The sequence below is a fragment of the Lontra canadensis genome, unplaced genomic scaffold (genome assembly GCF_010015895.1).
Source record: "Lontra canadensis isolate GAN:19392208 unplaced genomic scaffold, GSC_riverotter_1.0 scaffold12, whole genome shotgun sequence".
NCBI lineage: Eukaryota > Metazoa > Chordata > Mammalia > Carnivora > Mustelidae > Lontra > Lontra canadensis.
The window spans coordinates 118,906-143,066 of NW_022631006.1; the positions used below are offsets into that span (position 1 = coordinate 118,906).

Consider the following 24,161-nt stretch of genomic DNA (forward strand, 5'->3'; position numbering starts at 1 on the left):
TAGATCTGCTATTTCTAGCTTTCCACTAAAACAAGGATTGCCAGGTAACTCATGACTATTTCCTCCCAGTATCGTTTCAGAAAATGATCTAAGGAAATGTAAAAAGCAGCTATGATCTAAACATCCCAAAAGGAGAAATATGCAAAACTACAATGAAGATGAATACCAAGGGAAATGTTCTGATTTCTGCATAAAAAGTCATAATATTCTTCCTAATGGTAATAAAAAAATATTTACCACTTAGATGAATAAAATTTTACAAAGAAATTAAGCTCAAACAGTCAATAAACTCTGGTGAAAAGCGAAGAGATCATGGAGAAAAAAACTTACTTAATATTAACATTATAGCCAGAGGTACATGGTATAGAACATTATAGCCAGAGGTACATGGTATAGAATAGTAATGGTACAAATAAACATGCCACTTAAAAAGTAAGTATTACAAGTTTGGAAATTTAATAATTATGGAAGACTTTAAGAAGATATTTTATAACCAGGAGTAATGAGAAATAATGGGAATAGCAGAATTTATATGCTAATTTTGACAAGGAAGAAGAATAACTTAAAAGAGAGGGTCAACATTATAAGGACTCATCACAGAAAACATATATCAGAATATTTCTTAGAGTATGCAGTTTAATAAATACAACTGTAATTGCTATGTAAATATTTAAGATAAATATGCTCCTTTACCAATGATATTTAAAGACATTTTGTTGTTGGCTGGGTTTCTTAGAATGACCCAAAGGGAACAGTGTATCCTACAGAGGGCATCATTTTCCCTCTGCAAGTGAATGTCCTTTATAGCACGGTTTCTTTAAATCAGACCCTATTAAAAAGGGTGTCTTCCTTGAGTTACAATAAAACAATCATCCCAAAATGTGTGGCTTTTATATAAAACCACTTAACACACTGAATGACAAATTAGTTTGAACTTGTCTTAAAAAGAGAGCCAAAATACCAGGTCTTAAAGCAGAATTATGTAGATCATGCATGGCAGCATGTTAATGTCAGACAGACGACCTCTATTAGCACAAAGTGACTTTGAAAAACTCACATAAAATCATCAGTGTAAAATTACAAACAAACATCATTAAGAATTTATAGTAAATTCTGCCCTATAAAACACTATTTTTCATTTAGACAGCAGTAAAAGCTGTCTTTCAATTCCACGCTTATTTCCAAAACTCACCCATCACTCATACTCTTCAGTTCTCCATTTGAAACATAGATCTGTCATTAATCTCCAATGACTTCCCATCCCACTTAAATTGCTATTTCTCTTGATACCATAGTCTATCACTTTTTCCCTCCTCACTATAAGCACTATTAGTCTTCTTTTGTATCCTTAAACACATCAAACGCATTCCCTGTTTTAAGGCTTTCACACTTTTTTGTCTCTCTGACTGGTACGGTTGGCCCTGAGATTTTTACTAAGTGGCTCCATGTGATTCAGGTCTCTAGCTCAGACATCACATCAAAGGTGATTTCCCTAACGACTTACTCCTAACCACTTAGAGTAGCCCTCTCAGCTGTTCTCTGTCATCTCCTATCACCTTATTTTTATATCACCTAAATGACTGAAGTTATCTTGTTTTCTAATTTGGGTACTTTGTTTTGTTACTACAATATTAGCTCCAAGACAATAGAGACCTTGTCTTATTTATCAAAGAACTTCTAGGGCATAGCACAACACACAGTTATTCAAAAAACATGACTTAATAAGTCAATTAATTTAGCTAGAATTTTCTCAAACCATAAGCTCTAGTCTCTGACCTGGAGTATATTCATATAAATTTGTAGCAGTATAATATTTATGAAGTTTTCTGAATAAGATGAAACTGAGTGCTTTCCATAGGTACAATAATGAATTACACTGAGTTACACAAATCAGGTTTGATGGTAGGAGCTGAGCTTGGCATTTTCCTGGTTTTACAGCTATGAGACCTGAGGTCAGAAAATAAAATGTTAAGGATCAATAAATTTACGATGAAAAAATAGAAAAAAAAACCCTAAAGTCAAAGAAAATCCAAAGAACAACTTATATCTTACACCCTATATAGGATTATTAACAACTATCAGAACTTTCTAGAATTTGTTTTTACTTCTTGTCTATTTATTTGCATGTAGCTCCTAGCACCCTGCCCAGCACACAGTAAATAAAAATGTTTGTTTAATGGAGCATAAGACCTCTAGAATTTAATTACAATTTAACAGATGTAAACTAGACTTATATTTTATTTTGAAACAATAAATTTTTTAAAGAACTTTTTATATTAGATTCATTCTTCACCTTGTAAGCAAAGCTTTTCTTTCCTACTGAAGGAAATTCTCAATATAGCTCTCTGCTGCATAAGGATCTCAGGTATTTACAGATCTGAGTAACCTTTTCCCATTTTACAAAGATGGTACATATGGAAGGGAAAATATCATCAATAGAGTCATCTATAGACAGCACAATTATTCTATTTCTATTCCTATAGGTACATGAAAATAGCAAATATCAATACTGAGATGTGGAACAAAAGAAATTACACATGTTTAACTTCCATGTTGCACAATGTCTATTATCTATCTGTGCTAGCTCCACCCTATTCTCTATAACTTTTTAGATCATTAAAAAAGGAAAATGTTTAAGTCCCCTTTCCATAATTCAAGGTGTTATCAACATCCTCGATAGGCAACAAGCGTATTTAGCTTTTTTACATTGCTTTTTCAAATGTAATGTATCACATGGAAAGCAGGGGTCCATAATAATCATGTCCTAACATATGGTCAATCTGTCATTGAAATTCAGCTCCACACCCAGAGAATAAGTGACAGTAGAATACTGAGGGACTGATTAAGTCAGGCTGATAGGGGATAATCATGAACAAAGTAAGGAGATAAAAGAGCTATGGTAACAACATATAGAAAATATAATCTACTTTTTTCAAAATCACAGAACAAGGGACAGCAGCTTTAATGGTGAAAGACTCCTCTAAAACTAAAAGTTAATGGACATTTTAGATAGTACTATAGTAAAAGGGGTGTCTAAATCTGTATTATTGATGGTTAGACACAAGTCTACTGTTAAGAATAATAAGCAGAGAGATAGTATTGAGGAAATACTGAGGCAATGTAATAGAAATATCACAGATTCTAACTTCTATTTACTGAACATGTGACCTTGCCAAATCACTATTCTTTCTGGATTCCTAAGCTTCTTCATTTGCAAAAAATGAAGGTAATGATGTTGCCTTTGGTAATAATATCTCATAATGTTATAGTGAGGCCTCAATGGGATAATGAATATGAAATCATTTTAAAAAGCGTAAAACCCTACATAAACAAAATACATAAATACTGTGTGGGGGTAAAAAGTTAAATTTACCTTTATATGTTCTAAAACAGCAGTGGCAACATTTGTATGGAGATCAATAAGTCTTTTTTTTTCAAGGAGTTCTGGCAAAGAACTACAAGTATCAAAAAATTGAAAATTAACTGTTAAATTTTCTAAGAAAATGACACAGACCTTAATAAAACACACACCTGGGCGTTTCCTCTGAGGAAACTTAGAACAGTAAAAAAGTGACAAGATGACAAGTTAAACTGTTGACCAAATTTAATCTCTAAGCTTTACCATATACAGTATTCACTACTTTAATATACATAAAATGCTTCTTGGTTTAAAGTAATCTGTCTATTAAATATCACTATTTCACCATTTCACTTTCTGATTCCAAAATCTGGAGGTTTAGAATATAATCAGATTAATGAAAATGTGATTTTACCTATAAATGTAAAACATATTTCCTCTCTTCTTGATGGCATTTTATATCAGAAAAAAATTGTATTTAACCTTTAGTTAATAAAATAATAGCAGCAATGATAAAATTAATAATAACTTATTTTATCACCACTAATATCTTCTTGGTAAAAATATCCCCATTTTATAATTCTAACTAGAGAAAGAGGCAAATGATCTGCTATATGAGACGGAATTTAAATCAGTTTGAACATGTTAAAAAACACAGTTTAGTTTTTTAAGGGTGTATGCTATTATCTACTATTTCTTATTATTAAAAATATTAGCCAAATTTTTAACATTCAAAATAATTCTTTCTGTAGACTTAAAGAGCAAAATAAGTCTTTATGTAGACTTAAAGAGCAAATATTGCTTACTTACCTAACAGCTGATGTAAGCTTAGCAGTATTGTCAGAAAGCATACTTATGGCTCCTTCATCTTCCCCTTCTAGTCCCTGAGGAGGAAAAAAAGATCTCAGAAGCATATAAACCAATATATTCCTAAGATCAGTGATAAACACTAAGGTTTAAGGTCACCCAGAGTAACAATTCTTCGCCTCTAAGGAACAAGCATATCCACTTTTGACAATTCCAGAAAAGTTCTGGTCACCACCAGTCTAATTAGTTGGATGATTAAGGACCAGTGGGTATTTTCAGGTAAAGAAATAGGGCCAGAGACTTGCCACAGGTCATGTAGTAATATATAGCAGAGCTGAACTCTGAGGTCAGGTCAAAGTGTAGTAGAGTGAGCAGCACTGGAAAATATATCCCTAAAATAAAGCCACATTATATATTTTTTCAGATCATAAATTCAGAATGTTCTTTTATTTTACTTATTTTTTAAAGATTTTATTTGAGAGAGAGAGAGAGCTTGAGAGGAGAGAGGTCAGTAGGAGAAGCAGAATCCCTGCTGAGCAGGGAGCCCAATGTGGGACTGGATCCCCGGGCTCTAGGATCATGACCTGGGCTGAAGGCAGCCACTTAACCAACTGAGCCACCCTGGTTCCCCAGACTGTTCTTTCAAAACATTTTGCTCTTCTCGTTATTCAGATTTCTTTTTGACAAAGATCTTTTCTGTAAGTTAAGAATACTTTTCTTATTAAAAACAATGAATGGTTTAAAATTTTCATGAGAAAAAAAAGTTAAATCTCTTTCTCTCTCCAGACGTCCTGCTTTTCTATAATTCTAAGAAAGCAAAAGGAATCTTACCATGATGCTTTTAAGTCGTTTAACCTCATCTTCCTGTGCTCTGTAAGATTCTAGTTCTTGCTGAACTGATTCTGCAACTTCTGGGAATGGACTGAAACAGTATTGAGCAAGAGGAACTATGAGCATGACATTAAAATGTTGATTTTTATGTGATTCCTGAAATATATTCAATGAGGATTTATTTTGATTTTAAATGTACCTATTTGAATATATTTAACATATGACACAGCATAAATTTAGCATAAATATAACCACATATCTCCGTGGATATCTATTTAGATTATTAATACTATTTCTTTAAAATGCCTATCATAATTCTTAATACACCTAAGCAAATTTAAATTTATTTCTATTATTTTCATTAACTATATCACATTTTTTTCACCTATACACTATTAGAAAAAAAAAAAGTAAAATATTTAAGTGACTGAAAAACAAAGAAGAGAAGGCATGGTATATGAAACATCAATTAAATATTATCACCCAAATTAACACAGAGTGTCACAGGGTTCATATAATTACAAAGATGGCATGTGAGTGTGTTTTAGCAGTAATTTCTATAGACTTCAGACACAAGTGATCTGCAATCATTGAGAAGCTTTGGTAGAAAAAATTTCATAAGGCACTAATCTTAAATAATTCTAAATAAATGTATGTTGACCATAAAATGGCTCATAACGTAAGTATTTTTCATTTACAGCTTTAGAAGTGGCCAGAAGCTTTTCTTCCTTTAAGAAAGAAAAGGTCATGTCTGTGCAGCAATGAAACAAAAACCTTTTAACACTTCATTAATGATCAGCACATTTCATCCAGTAGAGACTGAGAGAAATGACAGAAGACCCTGAGAAGATTTTGAAGACCATGGTCCAGTTTTGCATGACAATCACAGGCGCTAAACTCAGCTTCAAAAGACTGTATGGTGGCAGAACATAGCACTGAGCATTATTAAAATGTGCTGGTTAAACTAGAAGATCCTAAAATCTCCAGTATCTTCAGATCTCAGGGCTAAAAGACATCCATAACAGCTAACATTTACGGAAGGTTTACTGTATGCCAAACAAAGTGCTAAGACTGTCTCTCTATTCTTTCATATAATCTAACCACAGTCTTGCTGAGGTATGCGCTATTAATAATTAGGACCACGCCTTTTGGGATCTTCCAGGACTGGGCTTTATTCTTGCTTTTATCTCTGATAACTGAATGACTCTGGGCAAGTTACTTCTTTATTTCACTTCACCTTCGTAACAACCTTCTGAAGTAGGGCAACAGGTAGAATAATCATACCTACATTTTACTGATAGAGAAATTGAAGCTCAGAGAGATTTAAATTACTTGTTTTACTCTACACTAACTGCCAGTGTCTTTGTGCCCACATTACTGTATTTCTAGAATATTGTAGTAGGACATTCAGAGTGAGAGTTATTCAGGGCTATTCTTATTTACAAACAAAAAATTAAAATTCTTACTATTCAACTGACTTCTAAGATTGTATATAAAGGAAATATTCAAATCTTCCATATTTGAATGAGATTTTTTTCTTAAGGTCTTTTCTACCAGAAAATATAAATCTTAAAATTAATTTTAAAATATCCTGTGCCTTTTCTAGAAATAATGTAAATGTAATTCTTGTACTTTGCCATTATGGCAAAAATCACAGATTATGGAATTCCAAAGAGAAGAAAATTATTTAAAATAAATTATAACAGTACCCAAATTGCCAGTCAGAAAGAGGAAAACAGTGACTTTTCTCTGCAGAGAAAATAAAATTCCTTGTTATAAGCAATGTGACTTTGCAATGTTAAAAAAAAAAGTTAAGATAAAACACACAAAAAACCCAGGTGGTTGAATCAAGTCTCTATCTTACTTCTCTATTAACATAAATGAGGTCAAAAAGAACAGCCATATCAAGGACTTGGTCACATATATAGGTATAGTAATACTTTAAATACTCAAAATAATAATAATAAGTAACATTTTATTTCCATAATTGTTGGTAAGCATTTTTCTCTCAGAGGAATGCTTCTGGGGGGGCAGAGGGTTTAGAATGATTTCTCTAGCCATGATGACCACTAGATAACTATTTTAACAATTACTGAGCTCATAAAATACCCTAAACTTTTAAGGGCATATAGCAATACATGGGATCTGTATATCTGCCTATAAGAAAACACACAACTAATTATTATTTCTAATGTGCTTAAATAAATGTTTTTGGAGTTTAGGTATTCTCTCTCCATAGAGATTTAAAACTGTGTTTGTATGACGGCAAACATGGAACAAAGAGGGAAGATTACACTGACGTTTATCACTAAAACCTATTTTAAAGAAAAGCAGAAATGATCTTGCAGAAGGTCAGTGGGGACAGCAACAAAATTTAGAAAGACTATCTGTAAAACCTACAAAATCATATGGTATGAGCTTACTGAAAAACAACAAGAAACAACCTAGGAACTGAGAAGAAATAGATACATCCCTATAGACTATGTAATTATAACTTCTACTCATTGTGTAGAAGAACCACCATCATCTTTTTGATTTTTTTCATCAAATTCATTAATTCAGACGACATCTTCATTTCCCTGTAAAGGGGTGAATCTTTAACTTACTGATGTTTTTCTTACCTTCCCTTATGTTTCTGCCAAAATTTATCAACTGGAGTTAAATCGTAAGACTTCTTGTTTTTTCTCTTTGGTCTAGCACCAGCTGGAGAATTTTCTACTCCTGAAGATTCTTCCAAATTAACTCTGTTTAAGTGGAAATCCTAGGAAAAAGTAAACCTTTCTTAAGTAACAGTTCAAGAACCATAACATTTCCTACAACAAGGAAAATAACAGAGATTTTTACTGCCTTTTCTAATAATTCTAAGGACAAAATATACATTTGAAATTTAAAGACCTCCTTCCAATGTTTCATTACACAAAGGTACCTTTAATATTTATGTATTTTAGTTAAAGTAATAGATGCAAATGATTAAAACTTCAAAAAATACATAAAAATCATGTTAAGGTTCTTGTGTATCCTTCTAGAAAAATATTTTTGCATATGCCAGCATACACATATCCTTTTAATTTTAAAGAATTGCATTACATTATACATTGTATACATTATACATTATATTTTTTGTACCTTACTTTTCTCACATAAGGATGTATTTTGGAGTTCTTTCTCTACCTATATGTGTACAGCTACCTTATCTTTATCATGGTTATATAGTAGTCCAACATTTAGACATATCTACTTATTTACCCAGGTCTTCTGATGTTTACTTATTTCCAGTAACAAACATAATCTTAAATAAATATTTAATTTTTTTTGAGAGAGGGAGAGAGAGAAAAAAGAAATAGGGAAAGACGGTGAAGAAGGGAAGGAGGGGCAGAGGGGGAATCTTAAGCAGGCTCCATGTCCAGTGTGGAGCCCATTGCAGGGCTCCATCTTATAACCTGAGATCATGACCTGAGATGATAATCAAGAGTCAGACACTTAACTGACTGAGCCATCCAGCTGCCCCTTAAGTATAATTTTTAAACTCTTAGAGTCTTAATGTTCTGATCTGTTGATTGATGTATTTTTAAAAAATAACTACAACAGAAGCTACAATAATAATAGCACTTCCTTTTACATAAATTCTAGGAGCTAGATACCACTACATAATTATAAATTTTTCTGCCTAGAACTAATTTGACTGACATGAGGCTTGATTTTTGCTCTTTCTCAGAAAAATGAACACACAAAAACCAAAATAAAAGTATTTTATCTTTGGGGCGCCTGGGTGGCTCAGTGGGTTAAAGCCTCTGCCTTCTGCTCGGGTCATGATCCCAGGGTCCTGGGATCGAGCCCCACATCGGGCTCTCTGCTCCGCGGGGAGCCTGCTTCCTCCTCTCTCTCTCTCTGCCTGCCTCTCTGCCTACTTGTGATGTCTGTCTGTCAAATAAATAAATAAAATCTTTAAAAAAAAAAAAAAGTATTTTATCTTTTTCCCCTTCCTTCCTGCCTTAGACCTGGGGGTTCCTTCATGTAATAGCAGTATTTTATGGTTCAACTCTACTCTGAAGAATAGTGAGCTAAAGACAAAATATGGCTATCGGGACGCCTGGATGGCTCAGTCAGTTAGGGGTCTGACTTGTGGTTTTGGCTCAGGTCACGATCTCATGGTCCTGGAATCGATCACAGCATCAGGCTCTGAGCTCAGTGGGGAGTCCACTCAAAGATTATCTCCCTCTGCCCATTCTCCCCACTTGTAAACATTCTTTCTAAATTAATAAATCTTTAAAAAATTAATAAAGATAAAATATGGCTATCAAGAAGTGAGTGAATGACGAACAAAAAATAAATTATATGGAGAAATTATCTAGCATGGCAATATTGCTATCACCTCTATTCTAAGATATGTTCTTAATTAATAATTAAACTTCTAGGTCTTAGCAGATTAAATGTACTGAATATAATTTGATCTCTTGATAAAACTAGGTCAACAATACTGACTTTAATACACAAGACCATATTCTGCAACTTTCTCAAGTCCTTTATACAGTAATTTATTTGCTTATTAGTTTTTCCTATGACACAAAAACAAGAGTGCAAAATATACAGATGTCCAATTGCCATAGCTGATTAGTAAGTCTATTGACAAAGAGTATACAATGCTGTATTTTGGCCTGCTAACACTGTATCTTTCCTATAGACTCTTCACATCCTCATAGGATAAATACATCAGTAAATTCAATTGCTCTTTGCATCCTCATACTGTAAAAATAGTTTATATAACTAACCATCCAAATAGGAAGAAAACATAAAAAACAGATAGTAACAGCTAAATCTGAGAAGAACTCTTGCTTTAAAAATTAACAATAGATACCAATAGTTAAATAGTTATGCCTTATTAACTAGAATTTCTAGCAAAGTACTTTCCATAGTGATGAGATAGCTCATTCAAAATTAAGTAACTTGTTAACAGAACTACTCGTTGAAAAATAAGAGCACACGGGGTGCTTGGGTGGCTCAGTCAGTTAAGAATCTGCCTTCAGCTCAGGTCATGATCCCAGGGTTCTGCGACTGAGCCCTGCATTGGGCCCCCTGCTCAGCGGAGAGTCTGTTTCTCCGTCTCCCTGTTTGCTGCTCCCCTTGTTTGTGCGCTCTCTCTCTCAAACAAATAAATAAAATCTTAAAAAAAAAAAAGAAAAAGAAAAAGAAGAGCACATACTATTACTGAAGTACTGATGGATACTTAAAAGAAAACACAAAATGATAAAGAAATAAAAAATGGTAAGAATTTTGAGAAACAACATAATAGCGGCAAGAAACTTCACTGTTTGCACAACTGCCAGGCAAATAAGGAAAATTCTAGTCTTGGAAATTGGGAAATTAGAACATTCTGTGCTGAACTTAATCATGTTAAAGAAAATGGACATTTATACACAAATAAAAGACAACAGAATTAGTTTCAACATGATAGAGTCTAACCTTTCCTACTGATAGTCATACTTTCTTGACTAGGAAGACAGGACAATGGTGTCCCAAATCATGAGATATAAATAAATCCCATTGAGGTGAAAAATATGGATACGTCTTCATCAGTCTTAGTTTCCTTTTGCAAGTTAAAGCAGACCAGTAAACCCAAACAGAGCTAACATTTGGATGATATGGGTGATACTCATTTATGCAGAGCAAAGATTCACATGAGAAAAAAAGCAAAGTAAAATAAAAGTAATTTTTCTTTTGGCAAACAATTGAGCCAAATCTAATCAAGTCTCTAGATCTATCAGTTTATAGAAAATACTAGGGATAGAGAACCACAACAAATTGCGTACCTCAAGAATACAATCAACCAAACACAGAAATGTAGGAAATTCTTTAGAAAACCAACCCAATTCCCTCAACCAAAAAATGGCAATAAAAAAGGAGTGGAAAGAGAGGAACTGCTGTAAACTGAGAAACTTAAATATGTACCAACCAATGCAACGTAAGGATACTGTCTGGATCCCTATTCGAACAAAGCAACTATAAAGATGTGTCTTTGAAACAATTAGAAAACACTGAATACAGAGATAGTAACAGATATCACCAAAGAATAATTGTTAATTTTGTTAGGTATGATAATAAAATTATGCTACTTTTTTTTTTAGACAAACACTGGAATATTTATGCATAGATCATATAATGCCCAGGATAAGATGCTTATTGTCTGGGAAACTAAGTGATGCACATGGGGGGTTCATTACAGTATTTTGCAACTTTGTGTTTCTATAAGAAATATTCCCTAATAAAAGTCTTAAAATTTTATTTATAACAATGAAACAGGATTTATATAGAACCCACAATTGTTTGCCCCTTGCCATAGTAATTGTGAAAGTATGTGCTGAGATGGGCCTCATTAACCTTAATTTGGAAGTGACTATGATATGTTAGAGGTCCTCCTTGCTCACCCACATTGGACAAGAAACAAGAAATACTGTGAACAAAAATAAGTATTTGTTATTTTAATCCACTGAGGTTTGAGGGTTCTTTTATATTGAACAGCACTACCTAATTTATCCTAATTCAGATGCCAAGGTATTCTATATAGAATGAGCAAGGTCAGGAACTTTGATAAGCTTGTTCATTCCTATTAAGGCAGAATTCCTTATAACTCTAGGAGTCATGGGCTAGAAGCCTCTAGAGATATATTGCTGACAGTATGCAAATACTTTCTACCAGTGTTCATGTAATAATCTCAACTTACAAGTAATTTATTTAGTCTCTAAACTAGTAAAGAAGTTGAGCTGTAATGATTTAGAAACATGCTAACCAATACAGTTGATACCAGTCAACATGGCTACTGAGAATCTGGAATGTGGTTAGCCTGAATTCAGATATAAGTATAAAATATATATCAAAATCTTAAGATTTAATATATAGTAAGAGAATATAAAATAGTTTTAAACTGATTATGTGTTTAAATGCTAGTAATTTAGACTTATGGGATTATATAAAATATATTACTAAAATAAATTTCATCTGTTCCTTTTTATCTTTTTAATGTGGCCATTAGAAACCCAAAATTAGACCTGTAGTTCATATGTTATTTCTCTGAGACAACACTGATTCAGAAACCCTGAGTTTTGGTCAGAAGGTGACAAGAAGGAAAAGAAATATATGTGCAGAAGACCAAAAAAACGAAAGAAAAATCTACCTTAGAATATTTAATTGAAAAAGAAAATCTGTATAATGCTCCATCACTGACATAAACAAATGTCTCAAAATCTTATGTACTAAGCAACTGGGATATAAGGGAAAAAAACAGTATCAACCTAAAACAGATCAGTAAATAGCAAATAACACATACAGTAATGAATATGGAAACACACTGGGACAATATCACTTTTTAATAAATGAATGAAATCAAGGGTGTTTTCTTGGACTTCACAGAGTCTACACAACTTTAGTAGGAAATTCCCAAGAACAACTTGGATTTAAGTAAAAATTTACCTAAGATATGAAAAACCAAAGTGCAAGTAAAGAACAAGATATCAACAAGAAATAATGCCGATAGGTTTGCCTAATGGTAACTATTCACCACAGAAGAACAATCGAATCTACCCCCCAACAACCGAGATATAATAAGAAGGAGTTATGACTTTCTAATTATTACTTTTGCTTCTTATATCCCAGTAAAAGCAAAGGCACGCTGTGAAGTTTTTCACCAGAAGAGTTTACTTCCCACATTAAATGACAAGAATCTTTTTGGCATGCAGGGAAGTTGTATGAATTTTCAGTTGTTTTCACAGTCTGATATACAAATACTATCAGTGTTTGAGATTTTTAGGTAAAGATATTTAATATAAAAAGCAAGCTCCAGGGGCGCCTGGGTGGCTCAGTGGGTTAAAGCCTCTGTCTTCAGCTCGGGTCGTGATCTCAGGGTCCTGGGATCGAGCCCCGCATCAGGCTCTCTGCTCAGCGGGGAGCCTGCTTCCTCCTCTCTCTCTGCCTACTTGCGATCTCTCTCTGTGTCAGGTAAATAAATAAAATCTTTAGGGGAAAAAAAAAAAAAAGAGAAAAAAAGCAAGCTCCAATTTCAGGTTATCAGTTCCTATCTAGAACTTTTACTCCATCTTGTGGAGGTAAAGGGTATAATTATTAAGAGTTTTAAAAACTCCAAAGAAACTTCAAAAGCAGTAGTTTTAACAACAAAAAAAAATGACATGATAACAATTTATGATATCCCAGTTATAGTTGTTTCACATCTAGAAACTGCATTAAAATTAACAGGAACTACCATATGATCCAGTAACTGTGCTACAGGGTATTTACCCAAAGAATATGAAGACACTAATTTGAAAGAATATATGCACCCCTGTGATTACTGCAGCATTATTTACAGGAGAAAAATTATGAAAGCAGCCCACTGTCCAATAGAGGAATGGATATGGGTACCTTACTGGTTCAGTCAGTTAAGCATCTCTTTGATTTCAGTTCAGATCGTGATCTTAGGGTCATAGGATCGAACCCCACAGTGGGCTCCCCTCTGAGCGTGCAGGCTGCTTGAGATTCTTTCTCCCTTTGCCCCTTCCCCTGCCTATACATACACACACTATCTCTCTTAAGTAAATTTAAAAAAAAAAAAAAAAAGATGATTAGGGGGTGCCTGGGTGGCTCAGGAGGGTTAAGCTGCTACCTCCAGCTCAGGTCATGATCTCAGGGTCCTGGGATTGTGCCCTGCATCGGGCTCTCTGCTCAGCAGGGAGCCTGCTTCCCCCTCTCTCTGCCTGCTGCTCTGCCCACTTGTGATCTCTCTCTGTTAAATAAATAAATAAAATCTTAAAAAAAAAGATGAATGGATAAAGATGTGGTGTGGGTGGGGGTGTGTGTGTGTGTGTGTATTGGAATATATATGCCTGAATAATGAAACATTATTTAGGCATAAAAAAGAGTGAAATCTTGCCATTTGCAACAACATGGATAGATCTAGCGAGTATAGAACTAAGCAAAATAAGTTGAGAAAGACAAATACCACATGATTTCATCTATATGTGGAATTCAAGAAACAAAACAAATGAACAAGGGAAAAAAAAAAGAGATAAACCAAAATAAACTTTTTTTAAAGAAACTCTTAACTATAGAGAACAAAGAGATGGTTACCAGAGCCAAGATGGGTGGGAGGATGGGTTAAATAGGTGATGGGGATTAAAAGTATACTTATCTTGATAAGCAGACTAATATACAGAATTGCTGAATTACTATACTGCACATCTGAAACTGTAACACTGTATGTTAATTAACTATACTGGAATTAAAATACTTTTTAAAATTTAAGAAATTTTTTTAAATTGAAAAATTAAATTAATAAATAGGAATAAGTCAATATAAACTGTGGAGTTAAACTTAACCAATCTCTTTAAAGAGACTATTTTCGTAAGACCTAAATGTTTTGATAATAATGCTGTGAAAAGAGTGCCTAGGGTAATATGGAATCTGACACCCTAACCTAAGAGAGTTGACTAGAGGTGTGCATGTATATATATAATATATATATGTATATATATTGTATATATATATAATATATATAACAAAAACTAAAACCAACAATAACTAAAATGTCCACAGGAACCCACTAGTCTAACCTTCATGCATCAGGGATATTCCTTCATGGTGCAATTAGCTGTATATACATATTATCTCCTATGCTCAAAGCATCAAATACTTTCATCAGAAAAGGAATGAAAAAGATTGAAGTATCTCAGCGCCCTGTCCTGATCTGTATCACCTCTTGCACCCATGTTAAAGCCAGGACCCCACCAACCAAATCTAATTTGAGATTATGAAAACTATTACACTATGTCAATCTCTCTATGGCTCCCTATACCACCAGCTTCAGATTCCACCTCTCATTCTTAACCAATTCCTAAAACCTTTCTGTCATTACCCTCTAGAACTCAGACTTGGTCAACAGCAAAATCTCCTATTCTGAACATCTACTCTAAACTTCCACTGTACTTTCTTACTCTAACTGAACTTCAACTGGGTGGACCCAAGACTGAGATAGCTGTCTTCCCTGCTACTCCCAGACTCTTCACTTGTCTTCTTCCCTAAAACAACTCCAGCTTTCAAACTCCTGTCATCAGCCTGTTAACAGCAATTCTCACTCAGAGGCAATTTTGCCCCTCTTCACAGCCTTGGTCTATCTGGCAATGTGTGAAGACATTGTGATCACCACAACTGAGAAAGTGCTACTGGCACCTAGAGGGTAGAGGCCAGGGATGCTCCTAAACATCTCACAATGCAAAAGACAGCCCTCCACAACAAAAAAATTATTGGGCTCAAAATGTCAATGCCAAGGTTGAGAAATCCTGGTCTGTAATGATCCTGATCATTAATGCCACCTACAGCTCTACAGGACACTCTCTTGGCCTGCATCAGCTTTTCTCTTTTGATCATTCCCACTGATCTATAAACATGCTGGAATGATTCTCATTTAAAGTTCTTTTTTGACCTCACATTCCCTTCTAGCAATTACCACTTTTCTCAACTGTCCTATATAGCAAAAACTCTTCTACAGTTTGTGTATATTCATTCTCTCTTCTTCCAACCTCTCTCTTAAACCCAATTTAGTGAAGTTGCTCTTACCAAAGTTAGTAATAATCTTGATGTTGCCACATGCATTGGTGACTTCTTAGTCTTCAGCATTCATCCAAGTTGATTCCTGCCTCCTCTCTGAAAACAGTTAATTCAATGGCTTCCAAAATAACAGATTTTAGTTCTTCTCACTACTGGTTGCTTCTTTCTACATTATATTGCTGGTTTCTATTCATCACCCTGAATTCTAAATGTTAAAATGCCTAAGAGTTGTGTTCTTGGACCTCTTTTCTCTTCTATTTTATGTTCATCCCCTTGGTGATCACATTTTATCTCTTGGCTTTAAATACCATCTATAAATGGACTACTCTTAAATTATTTCTCTAGACCAGATGTTTTCCCCAAACTCTAGACTCATACATCTATTTGGTATCTACTTGAAAATCTTAATAGGCATCTCACATTAACATGTCTCATACTCAACATCTGATCTTCCCCTCAAAATTTCTCCTTCCATGTCTCTATCTCAATAAATGACATTTGTCCACTTGCAAAGGCCAAAACTCTGGACTCATCTCTGACTCCTCTTTCTCTTAGATCCACATCTAATTCATCAGCAAATCCTATTCTCCGCACTCCACAGATTATCACAACCCTCACCATTTCCATCCTGTTGTAAGACAACATCATTTTTTGCTAAGATAACTGCAACAGCCTCCTATTGGTCTCTTGACTCTTCCTATGCACCTCATGAGTCCGTTTTCAACACTGCAGGTAGAGTGATACTCTTAAAATGTGTATCAGATGCCACTCCTTTACTCAAAACTGCACTGGCTCCCCATTTCCCTCAAACTGAAAGTCAATATTCTTATAATGGCCTATAATGTCCTATGCTATACTGCTTTCCATATCCTACTTAACTTTTCCTCCTGCTATTTTCCACCTGCCTTACTTTGCTCTGGCCATCTTGGCTGCCTTGCTTATCATTTAACATATTAGGCATCTTTCTGCCTAGAAAGCTGTTCTCTTCCACACAGCTATGTAATTTACTACCTTACCTCCTTTAGATCTTCCCTTAAATGCCTCTTTTTCAGTGAGATCTTTCCTATTTTAAAGTTACAATCCTGTTTACCATCACCCGCTTTATTTTCCTCCAGAGTATTTTCCATCTTCTAAAATGTCATGTTTTATTTATTTATTTATTTATTTATTTATTTATTTATTATTATTTATTTTAGTTACTGCCTGTCCTATCATAATGTAAACTCCAGGAAGAAAAGAGTATTATCATTTGCTTTCTTTATTGCTAAAACTAGGATCTAAAATGTTTTGTCAGACAGCAGACCCACCAGTAGTGGCTGAATTCTTCTTCAGCCTGACACTTGACCTCCTACAACTAGCTTCCCTGTTCCATTACTCGGGGTTTAATTCAGTAGTCCCTCTGATTTTTCTTGCCCTCTCAACTGAATCAGAGTTGCCTACTATTTCTAAAGACACTCATCCTAGAGTCTAGAATGACACAGGACTCTAGGATACAGAATGGTACAGAACTGCCAATTTTCATCAGTAATCCTGAAATCTGATTTATTTAAACAAATACCTTAAAGCTAGAATCTGAGTTTTAAAGAAATAAAACAAACAAAAAACCACCTATTATATGTTTTTCATTTCCATATGATATTTCAGGCACTCCTTGCAATAATGATATCATTATATACTATAATCCCTAGAGGCCCGGGCTAGAAGGTAGTAAATTATAGAGTGCTAGTCTTAGCAAAGCCAATGATTTGGGTTCAAATCATTTAACTTGTGTCTAAATTTTTCTATCAAACAGGGACTATTCTGGCTTTATTACATACTGCCTTGTATAGAATTTGTGTACATATTTTCTTCCCATTGACTTTAATGACTGCACTTGTTTTATTTATCTGTGTATATCACAAGCTATACACAATATTTAGTAGATGAATATATGCATGAATATAAACACAGATTTTTGTTTTAAGCATGATTTTAGAAATGTTGAACTACCTCAAAAAACATATGGTGAAACATAAAAAAATACTATTTACGTTTACCATAAAATGAAGCTTAACTGATTCCCAGGAAAAATGGAAATTACAGCTTTCCGCCCCAGGGAGAAACATACTTATTTACTTCCTCAAAAATCACTCACTGAGGATGATGTCTTGGTTGGTTAAGTGTCTGACTCTTGGTTTGGGCTCAGGTCATGCTCCTAAGGTCGTAAGATTGAGCTCCACTCCCATCAGGCTCCACACTGGGCATGGAGCCTGCTCAAGAGTCTCTCTCTCGCTTTCCTCTGCCCCACCCACCACCCCCAACTCCTGCTCCCTTAAAAAAAAAAAAAAAAAAAAAAAAAGGAAGAAAAAGTCACTCACTCATTTTCCTTTCTTCCTTTTCTACCCATCATTGCCAACAATACAAATAATTTATCTTTAGAACTTTAAATTTCAATGCTTCACTATTCTCCAGTATCCAGACTCAGTGATACCAAATTCCATCACTTTTTTGTTCATCTCTCTCAGCTCCATCCTTCTCATCTGTGTTTCTGTAGCCATGACATTATTTTTAAGTTAAAAGGACCATTGACTATAACTACATTTTAGTAAAATGTGATATATTTAGCCTCTTACCAGTACATCATGCACCAAGGCTTGATATGTCCAAGTATGGTGTAAAGGAGTTGCCAAATCTATGTTTCTGTCAACAAGGACTAATAAAGGTCTTTGGAAGCTGTAAATATATTAAAAAAAATTATATAACTCTTGATAACAGTTTCTACATCTCAATTTTTCTAATGCTTTCTGGTTTTATCATTTTGACACGAACAGGAAGTATGTCATGTTGATATGCCATAACAGTCTGCTTTAAAAAAATTTTTTTAAGTATAGTTAGTCAAGTAAAGTAATAGTTTGGACTACTCAGAGGCTGTGTATAGTGCTAGATTATAAGTCTTGAGGAACTGTCTAAAAGAAAAAAAATCCATGCAAGTACTTCTACAGAATAATTTTTATAGTTATCAACGTAAGAATAAGTTGCTTCTACTTAGATTTTTATTTCACATTTTTTGGGAAAAAAAGGAATAGCTATTATCAGTTCCAGGGAAAACTATTAGAGCAGAATCTTATAAATTTACAGAAATGTTTGACAGTTTCATAAATTACAACTTTTTTCTGTAAACACAAATTCAAAAAGCAGACCCTAGAGAAGACCCTTGCAAAGCATCCCATTATAATACATAAAACTAAAACATTAAGTCACAATGGTACCTATCTATATAATTACTCACTTACCAAACACTTCATATATTGTTTACTGAATTATTACAACTTGGATGTGAAACAGACTATACTTAGAAAGCAAAGTGAGGCACAAAGTCGTCTCATTGCCATGCATCTCCAAAAGCTGTAAAGGTCTGCTTTGGCAATATTGTTTCAAGGGTACACATCAATTTTCAAAAGATATTGTTATCTAATTATATTAACTATTCATATTTTGTCCTGCAAGAGAACTCTGACCATTTTAGTGACTCATTACACTGCAATGACTACAAATGCACACTGCACTGATTATAAAACTCTGCAATAAATAAATAGGAGTGGCACCTTTACCAGCTACCTCATTTATTACTCCAGAGCTAGGTGAAAGGCAAGGAAAGATTGCCTATAGTGAAGTTTCTTGGCTCAGCACTACTGAGATTTGGGGTTGGATAATTCCTCATTATGGAGGCTTGTCCTGTGCATTGCAGGATGTTTAGCAGCATCCTATAATGCAGCCCACTAAATTCCAGTATCATCTACCCAGCTGTGACAACCAAACATGTCTCCAGGCATTACCAAATTCTTATTGAGGATCATTAACTTACAACTGGATTCAAATGTCCAAAACAACAGTCCAAAAAAGTTACTGACCCCTATAATTAATTTATTTTTAATTTGTTGGGTGCATTTCTAAGACAACTATATTATAACATTAATAAGTTTTTAGCAATTATCCAAATAAAACAGCATCTTTATGTTAGTTTCTAAGGCTTTTATAAGAACACTGTAGAAAGTTAACTATTAAGTAAGAGATGCTATAGTGGGCGGTTCTGCGGGAAAAAAAAAAAATCAGGTGAGAATTTGATGTTTCTGCTCTCCGTAATGAGAAGCATTCTGAAGAGTATTTAAGACCAGCAAGTAAATCACAGAAGAGTTTAAAATAATGTGGGGGCTGAGACAGTTGGAACAAACAACTGAAACATGTTAGAGTTAATTCCAAATTATAGGAGTAGTATGAAAGACAGTAGGAGCCATCTAAATTGACTTGAAATGAAGTCTATGGAAAGTTACCATAGAATTATTATCCCTGGAGGGCAGTTATACTGAGAATCAATTTATTTTTACAGGCTTTATTTATTATTTCACTTAAAATTGGGGGTAGGGATTAATTTTCCAAAATATTGTCTGTTCCCTTTGAAATAATTCTCAGCCATTTTTGTGTGTTTCTTTACTTCTTCATCCCAATATCCTCTATTATTTTTAATAAACAAGTATTTCGATGTAAAAACAGAAACTAGTTGATAGGTAGAAATAGACATAAACATCACAAGTTTTACACTTACTTTTGTCATTACCAAGAGACCTAATGATAACTGAAATTAAATAGCTTCTGACCTTCAAAGCCATATAAACAGGAAAATCTCTCCTACAGATGAGAAAAATGCAGAGCAATTTTCAAGGGGCTTGTATTCACAACCCTGAGGTAGAGACCTGAGCTGAGATCAAGAGTTGGATATCTAACTGACTGAACTACGCAGATGCCCCCAAGACAGAAATTTCTAAGAGAAGGTAAATTAAATAAAACATTCCATTTGTATTTCAAGAACAAACTGAGTCAAAACCCTGATAAAACATAATACCTGAATTGGCCAGCTCCAAGAGTGTCACCTGTAAAAAGACTGTTTCTTGCATCTCTTAGATTTTCTCGAAGTTTCTTATCTAGTTTCTGAAAAATCAAATTTGATAATAACTCTTAAAAATTTCACAGAATTTTATACAGGATAATAAAATGTGTTATTATGAACATTAAGAACATAATGTGTTCTTAGTTTCATAACCAAGAAACTTGGAACTTCATTATAAAATAGCAATTCTAAAATCTAAATATTTTAGTTTCTTTACTATTCAATAACATCTTAACTTGTACTTGAAAAGACCAATGCCTTTTCTATTGTGACTCAGGCCTGATTTCACTAATAATCACCTTTCACGGACTATTTTTACTTTAGGTACAGGACTGATTTGCAGTAATGAGCCACCCTCTTACCCAATCATGATTCTGTTTCACAAGGAATGTCTCTAAACAGTGATGGCTGCAAGAGGCTCCAGAATAGAAATGGAAAATATGAAAGAAAGCAGCCCTCCATCAGTCAGTGATTCATTGTGGCTAATAAAACTCAAAAACGTCAGTGTATCTTTCATCTTTCCATATCACTTATCCTTTCCTATCAGTAATTCTATAATGTCTCTAATCCCTTGTTTTTTAATCTTTAAAGCAAATTTTTGAATGCCCAGTTTATACTGTATATTTTACTCCAATATAGTGGGATAGCAAATGCACTGCATTTTAAAAATGGTTATGATGGCCAATAAACATTTCCTAAATGAAGTTAAATGTAAAATGATCTGGGGGATCAAATAAGTATAAAAACTACTTGGAGAAACAAGGCAGAAAGACAAATATACATTTTAGTAAAAAAGAAACAGCTGGAAAAACATGTCAGAGTAAATCATTTTCTCCATCACTTAACAGTATACAATGACTATTTTTTTTATTTTTGGTGGAAACCCAATGTTATAAAATACAAATATTTGCTTTAGTATTTAATATATAACCCATAGCAATCATACACTTAATATTAACAAAAACACTTGAGGTACTTATGGAAAACAACTGATAGAATATTTGTTATCAATGGATATCTGTATGAACTCACCACTGCTACCATTTCTGCTGCTGTTCCTCTTGAACATCTGATTATAGGAACAGCACCTATTTTAACAACAGATGTTAGCAATGATTTCAGCTGTTAATAATTAAAATGGATACTTAAATAAAATACCAAACCATCAAAAATACAAGAGAAGTATAAAATTTCAGGCAGAAACATGAGGATTTATCATCTCAAGAGTAAAAGCAAGATTTCAGAAATGGACACTTTCGTTCAAAAAGAAAATAAAAGGGAGTAAAAAAAAAAAAAAGGCCATTTCTGTATGGTATTGGCTTATCAGTGTGACCAGATTTTTTTCAATGAATTAAAACTAAATTAGGATTTGACTCCCTATAGGCAGTTTCAAAGAGTTTGTTCACAGGAATCACTTTAATTTGACTTAATGGAAAAGAATGAAAAGAGATAAGTTAATTTAGCAGTTCGGTATTATTATTCATGATTTAACAAATTAACAATGAAGGATTATAGTCTTTTTTAAAAAAATCAATTTAAAAGATAAAAAACATATTCTTTCAATGTGAAAAGCTCCTAAAACGTGGCCTCAGTTCATTATTGAATCAGCTCATTAGACCTCTTAATTTCTCTTTCTTTATTACTCCAAGTTTTATCAAAGGCTGAAATCCTAAAACGAAAGGAAAAAACCCAATTGCACTGAAAACCTCAGAAAACAAACTGAGAACACTGTAATCTTTATATGCTAAAACTGTTGCATTCTAGATTCTATACAAAGCATGTTCAACTAGAAAAGTAAAATTGTAGAATATTAGCAAATTTTATAAAAAACGTTTTCTTCCAAGTTATACATGCTTGCCATATAAGATTCATATACTAGAAATGTATAAAGTTAACCCTTTGATTCTAGCACCTAAAATAATCTCCATTAAGAATTAGATATGGACGGTTTCAGATTATTTTTATATGTAGTCTTAATAAATGCATTAATGAAGACTACAGAAAAGAAAAATACAGTATTATACAATTATACATACTATTCTTAAATTTGCCTTTTTCCACTTCATTTTTTGTTGACATCCTTCTACGTCAGATTGGCAGTAGTTTCAATTTCTCTTCTGAAAAAAAATCACTTTCTGATACTTTACATAATAAAGGTTGCTCTAACACTTCAGTGGTCTTTTATGCTTCTCTTTTTCAATCTACCTTTACCCTGAAATTGTATCATCATGGAAAAATAAGCTAATGTCCACAAAAAACCTAGCATTCAATGAAATTTTGGATCGTGTGTAGGATGGCAAAATAGTAGGTTACTTAAAAGACGAAAAGTTGTATATCAATGTGCTCTGTTTAAAGCAACAACAACCTCATTTGAAGGTACTCAAAAGCATGCAGGAAGTACGGGTGTGTGTGTATGTGTGTGTGAGAGAGAGAGAGAGAGAGAGAGAAACTCTGAAGGAAGAGATATATTTGAAAAAGGAGATACATTTTTAACCAGCTTTTCTCCTGAGGGTACTTTTCAGCTTGCAAGGCACAGAGGAGAAAGAGCTCAAGCAGAAAACATAAACAGAAGAAATAACGAGCTGAGGAATCAAAGACTGATATTGAGGGCTGGAAATTAAAGGAGAAAAATCCCTGAAAGGAGGGAGCCCCAAAGCTTACATGTAAATTCTCCTCAAACCTCTGTTTATATCCTAAACTATTCATGGTGTCTCTCTTTTCTTCAATTTTCTCATTTGTGAAATGAAGAGTAACTTCAATAATTTAGTGTAAGGGTCATTTCAACTACGGTTTTCAGTGTCTGCAGAATTAAAATTGCAGTTAGAAGGTTTCTAAACAGATCCATTAGTAATAGTAAAGCATAAAATCACACATTACTGAACACAAAGTAGCTGTAAGTAAATTTAGATGTACCAAAGAAAATGTTTAAAATTCTAAGTATAGTGGATTAACAGTATACGTAAATTTAGTGTTTTCTGGAACCTTGGGAGTGTGCCTTAATAATCACATTTATCTCTATACTTAAAAGTGTATTTGTAACTTTCCTATTGGAATATTAAGTATTCTGAACTTACCCAGTGTAACAAAAAAGCAGAAGAGGCTGTCAACAATAGTGTCCATAACAGTTTCCATCTCTGTGTCTGTGGTATCTGGCCTGTTAATAGCTAAAATAAAATACAGAGGAAAAAGTTACCAAACTTCTATGCCTTGATAACATTTGTAATACTCAAACAAGTAAAATTTTTCATGTGTTACACTTTATTTTTTTTAAGATTTTATTTATTTACTTGACAGAGAGAGATCACAAGTAGACAGAGAGGCAGGCAGAGAGAGAGAGAGAGAGAGAAGGAAGCAGGCTCCCTGCTGATCCCTGAGATCATGACCTGAGCCGAAGGCAGCGGCTTAACCCACTGAGCCACCCAGGCGCCCCCATGTGTTACACTTTAAAGTGAACAAGTATCCATTAGAAAAACACACAGCACTTCAGTATCAACAGTGGTGAGTAGTATCAACATCAGACTAGTACTAAGAAAAAAATCTACCACATAATATATATAAAATTTTTGTCAGAGCAAATAAAAAAATAAATAGCCTATTCCATAATTTTATTCACAAACATTAGATAGCCTCAAGAAACTACTGAACTTATTA

General features: G+C 33.7%; 1 protein-coding gene across 2 annotated transcripts in view; it reads right to left on the reverse strand.

The window, feature by feature from the left end:
* The window catches only part of SCFD1 (sec1 family domain containing 1), a 106,941-nt gene that overhangs the window by 60,607 nt on the left and 22,173 nt on the right, over nucleotides 1-24,161 (reverse strand). For both annotated transcript variants that reach the window (XM_032856211.1, XM_032856210.1), the window contains exons 7-14: nucleotides 23,585-23,674; nucleotides 21,543-21,598; nucleotides 20,466-20,551; nucleotides 18,199-18,298; nucleotides 7,618-7,757; nucleotides 4,997-5,087; nucleotides 4,169-4,242; nucleotides 3,374-3,455 (exon numbers count right to left, since the gene is read on the reverse strand). In XM_032856211.1, the coding sequence (XP_032712102.1) occupies nucleotides 3,374-3,455; nucleotides 4,169-4,242; nucleotides 4,997-5,087; nucleotides 7,618-7,757; nucleotides 18,199-18,298; nucleotides 20,466-20,551; nucleotides 21,543-21,598; nucleotides 23,585-23,674 (719 nt within the window). The remainder of the gene's footprint in view (nucleotides 1-3,373; nucleotides 3,456-4,168; nucleotides 4,243-4,996; nucleotides 5,088-7,617; nucleotides 7,758-18,198; nucleotides 18,299-20,465; nucleotides 20,552-21,542; nucleotides 21,599-23,584; nucleotides 23,675-24,161) is intronic.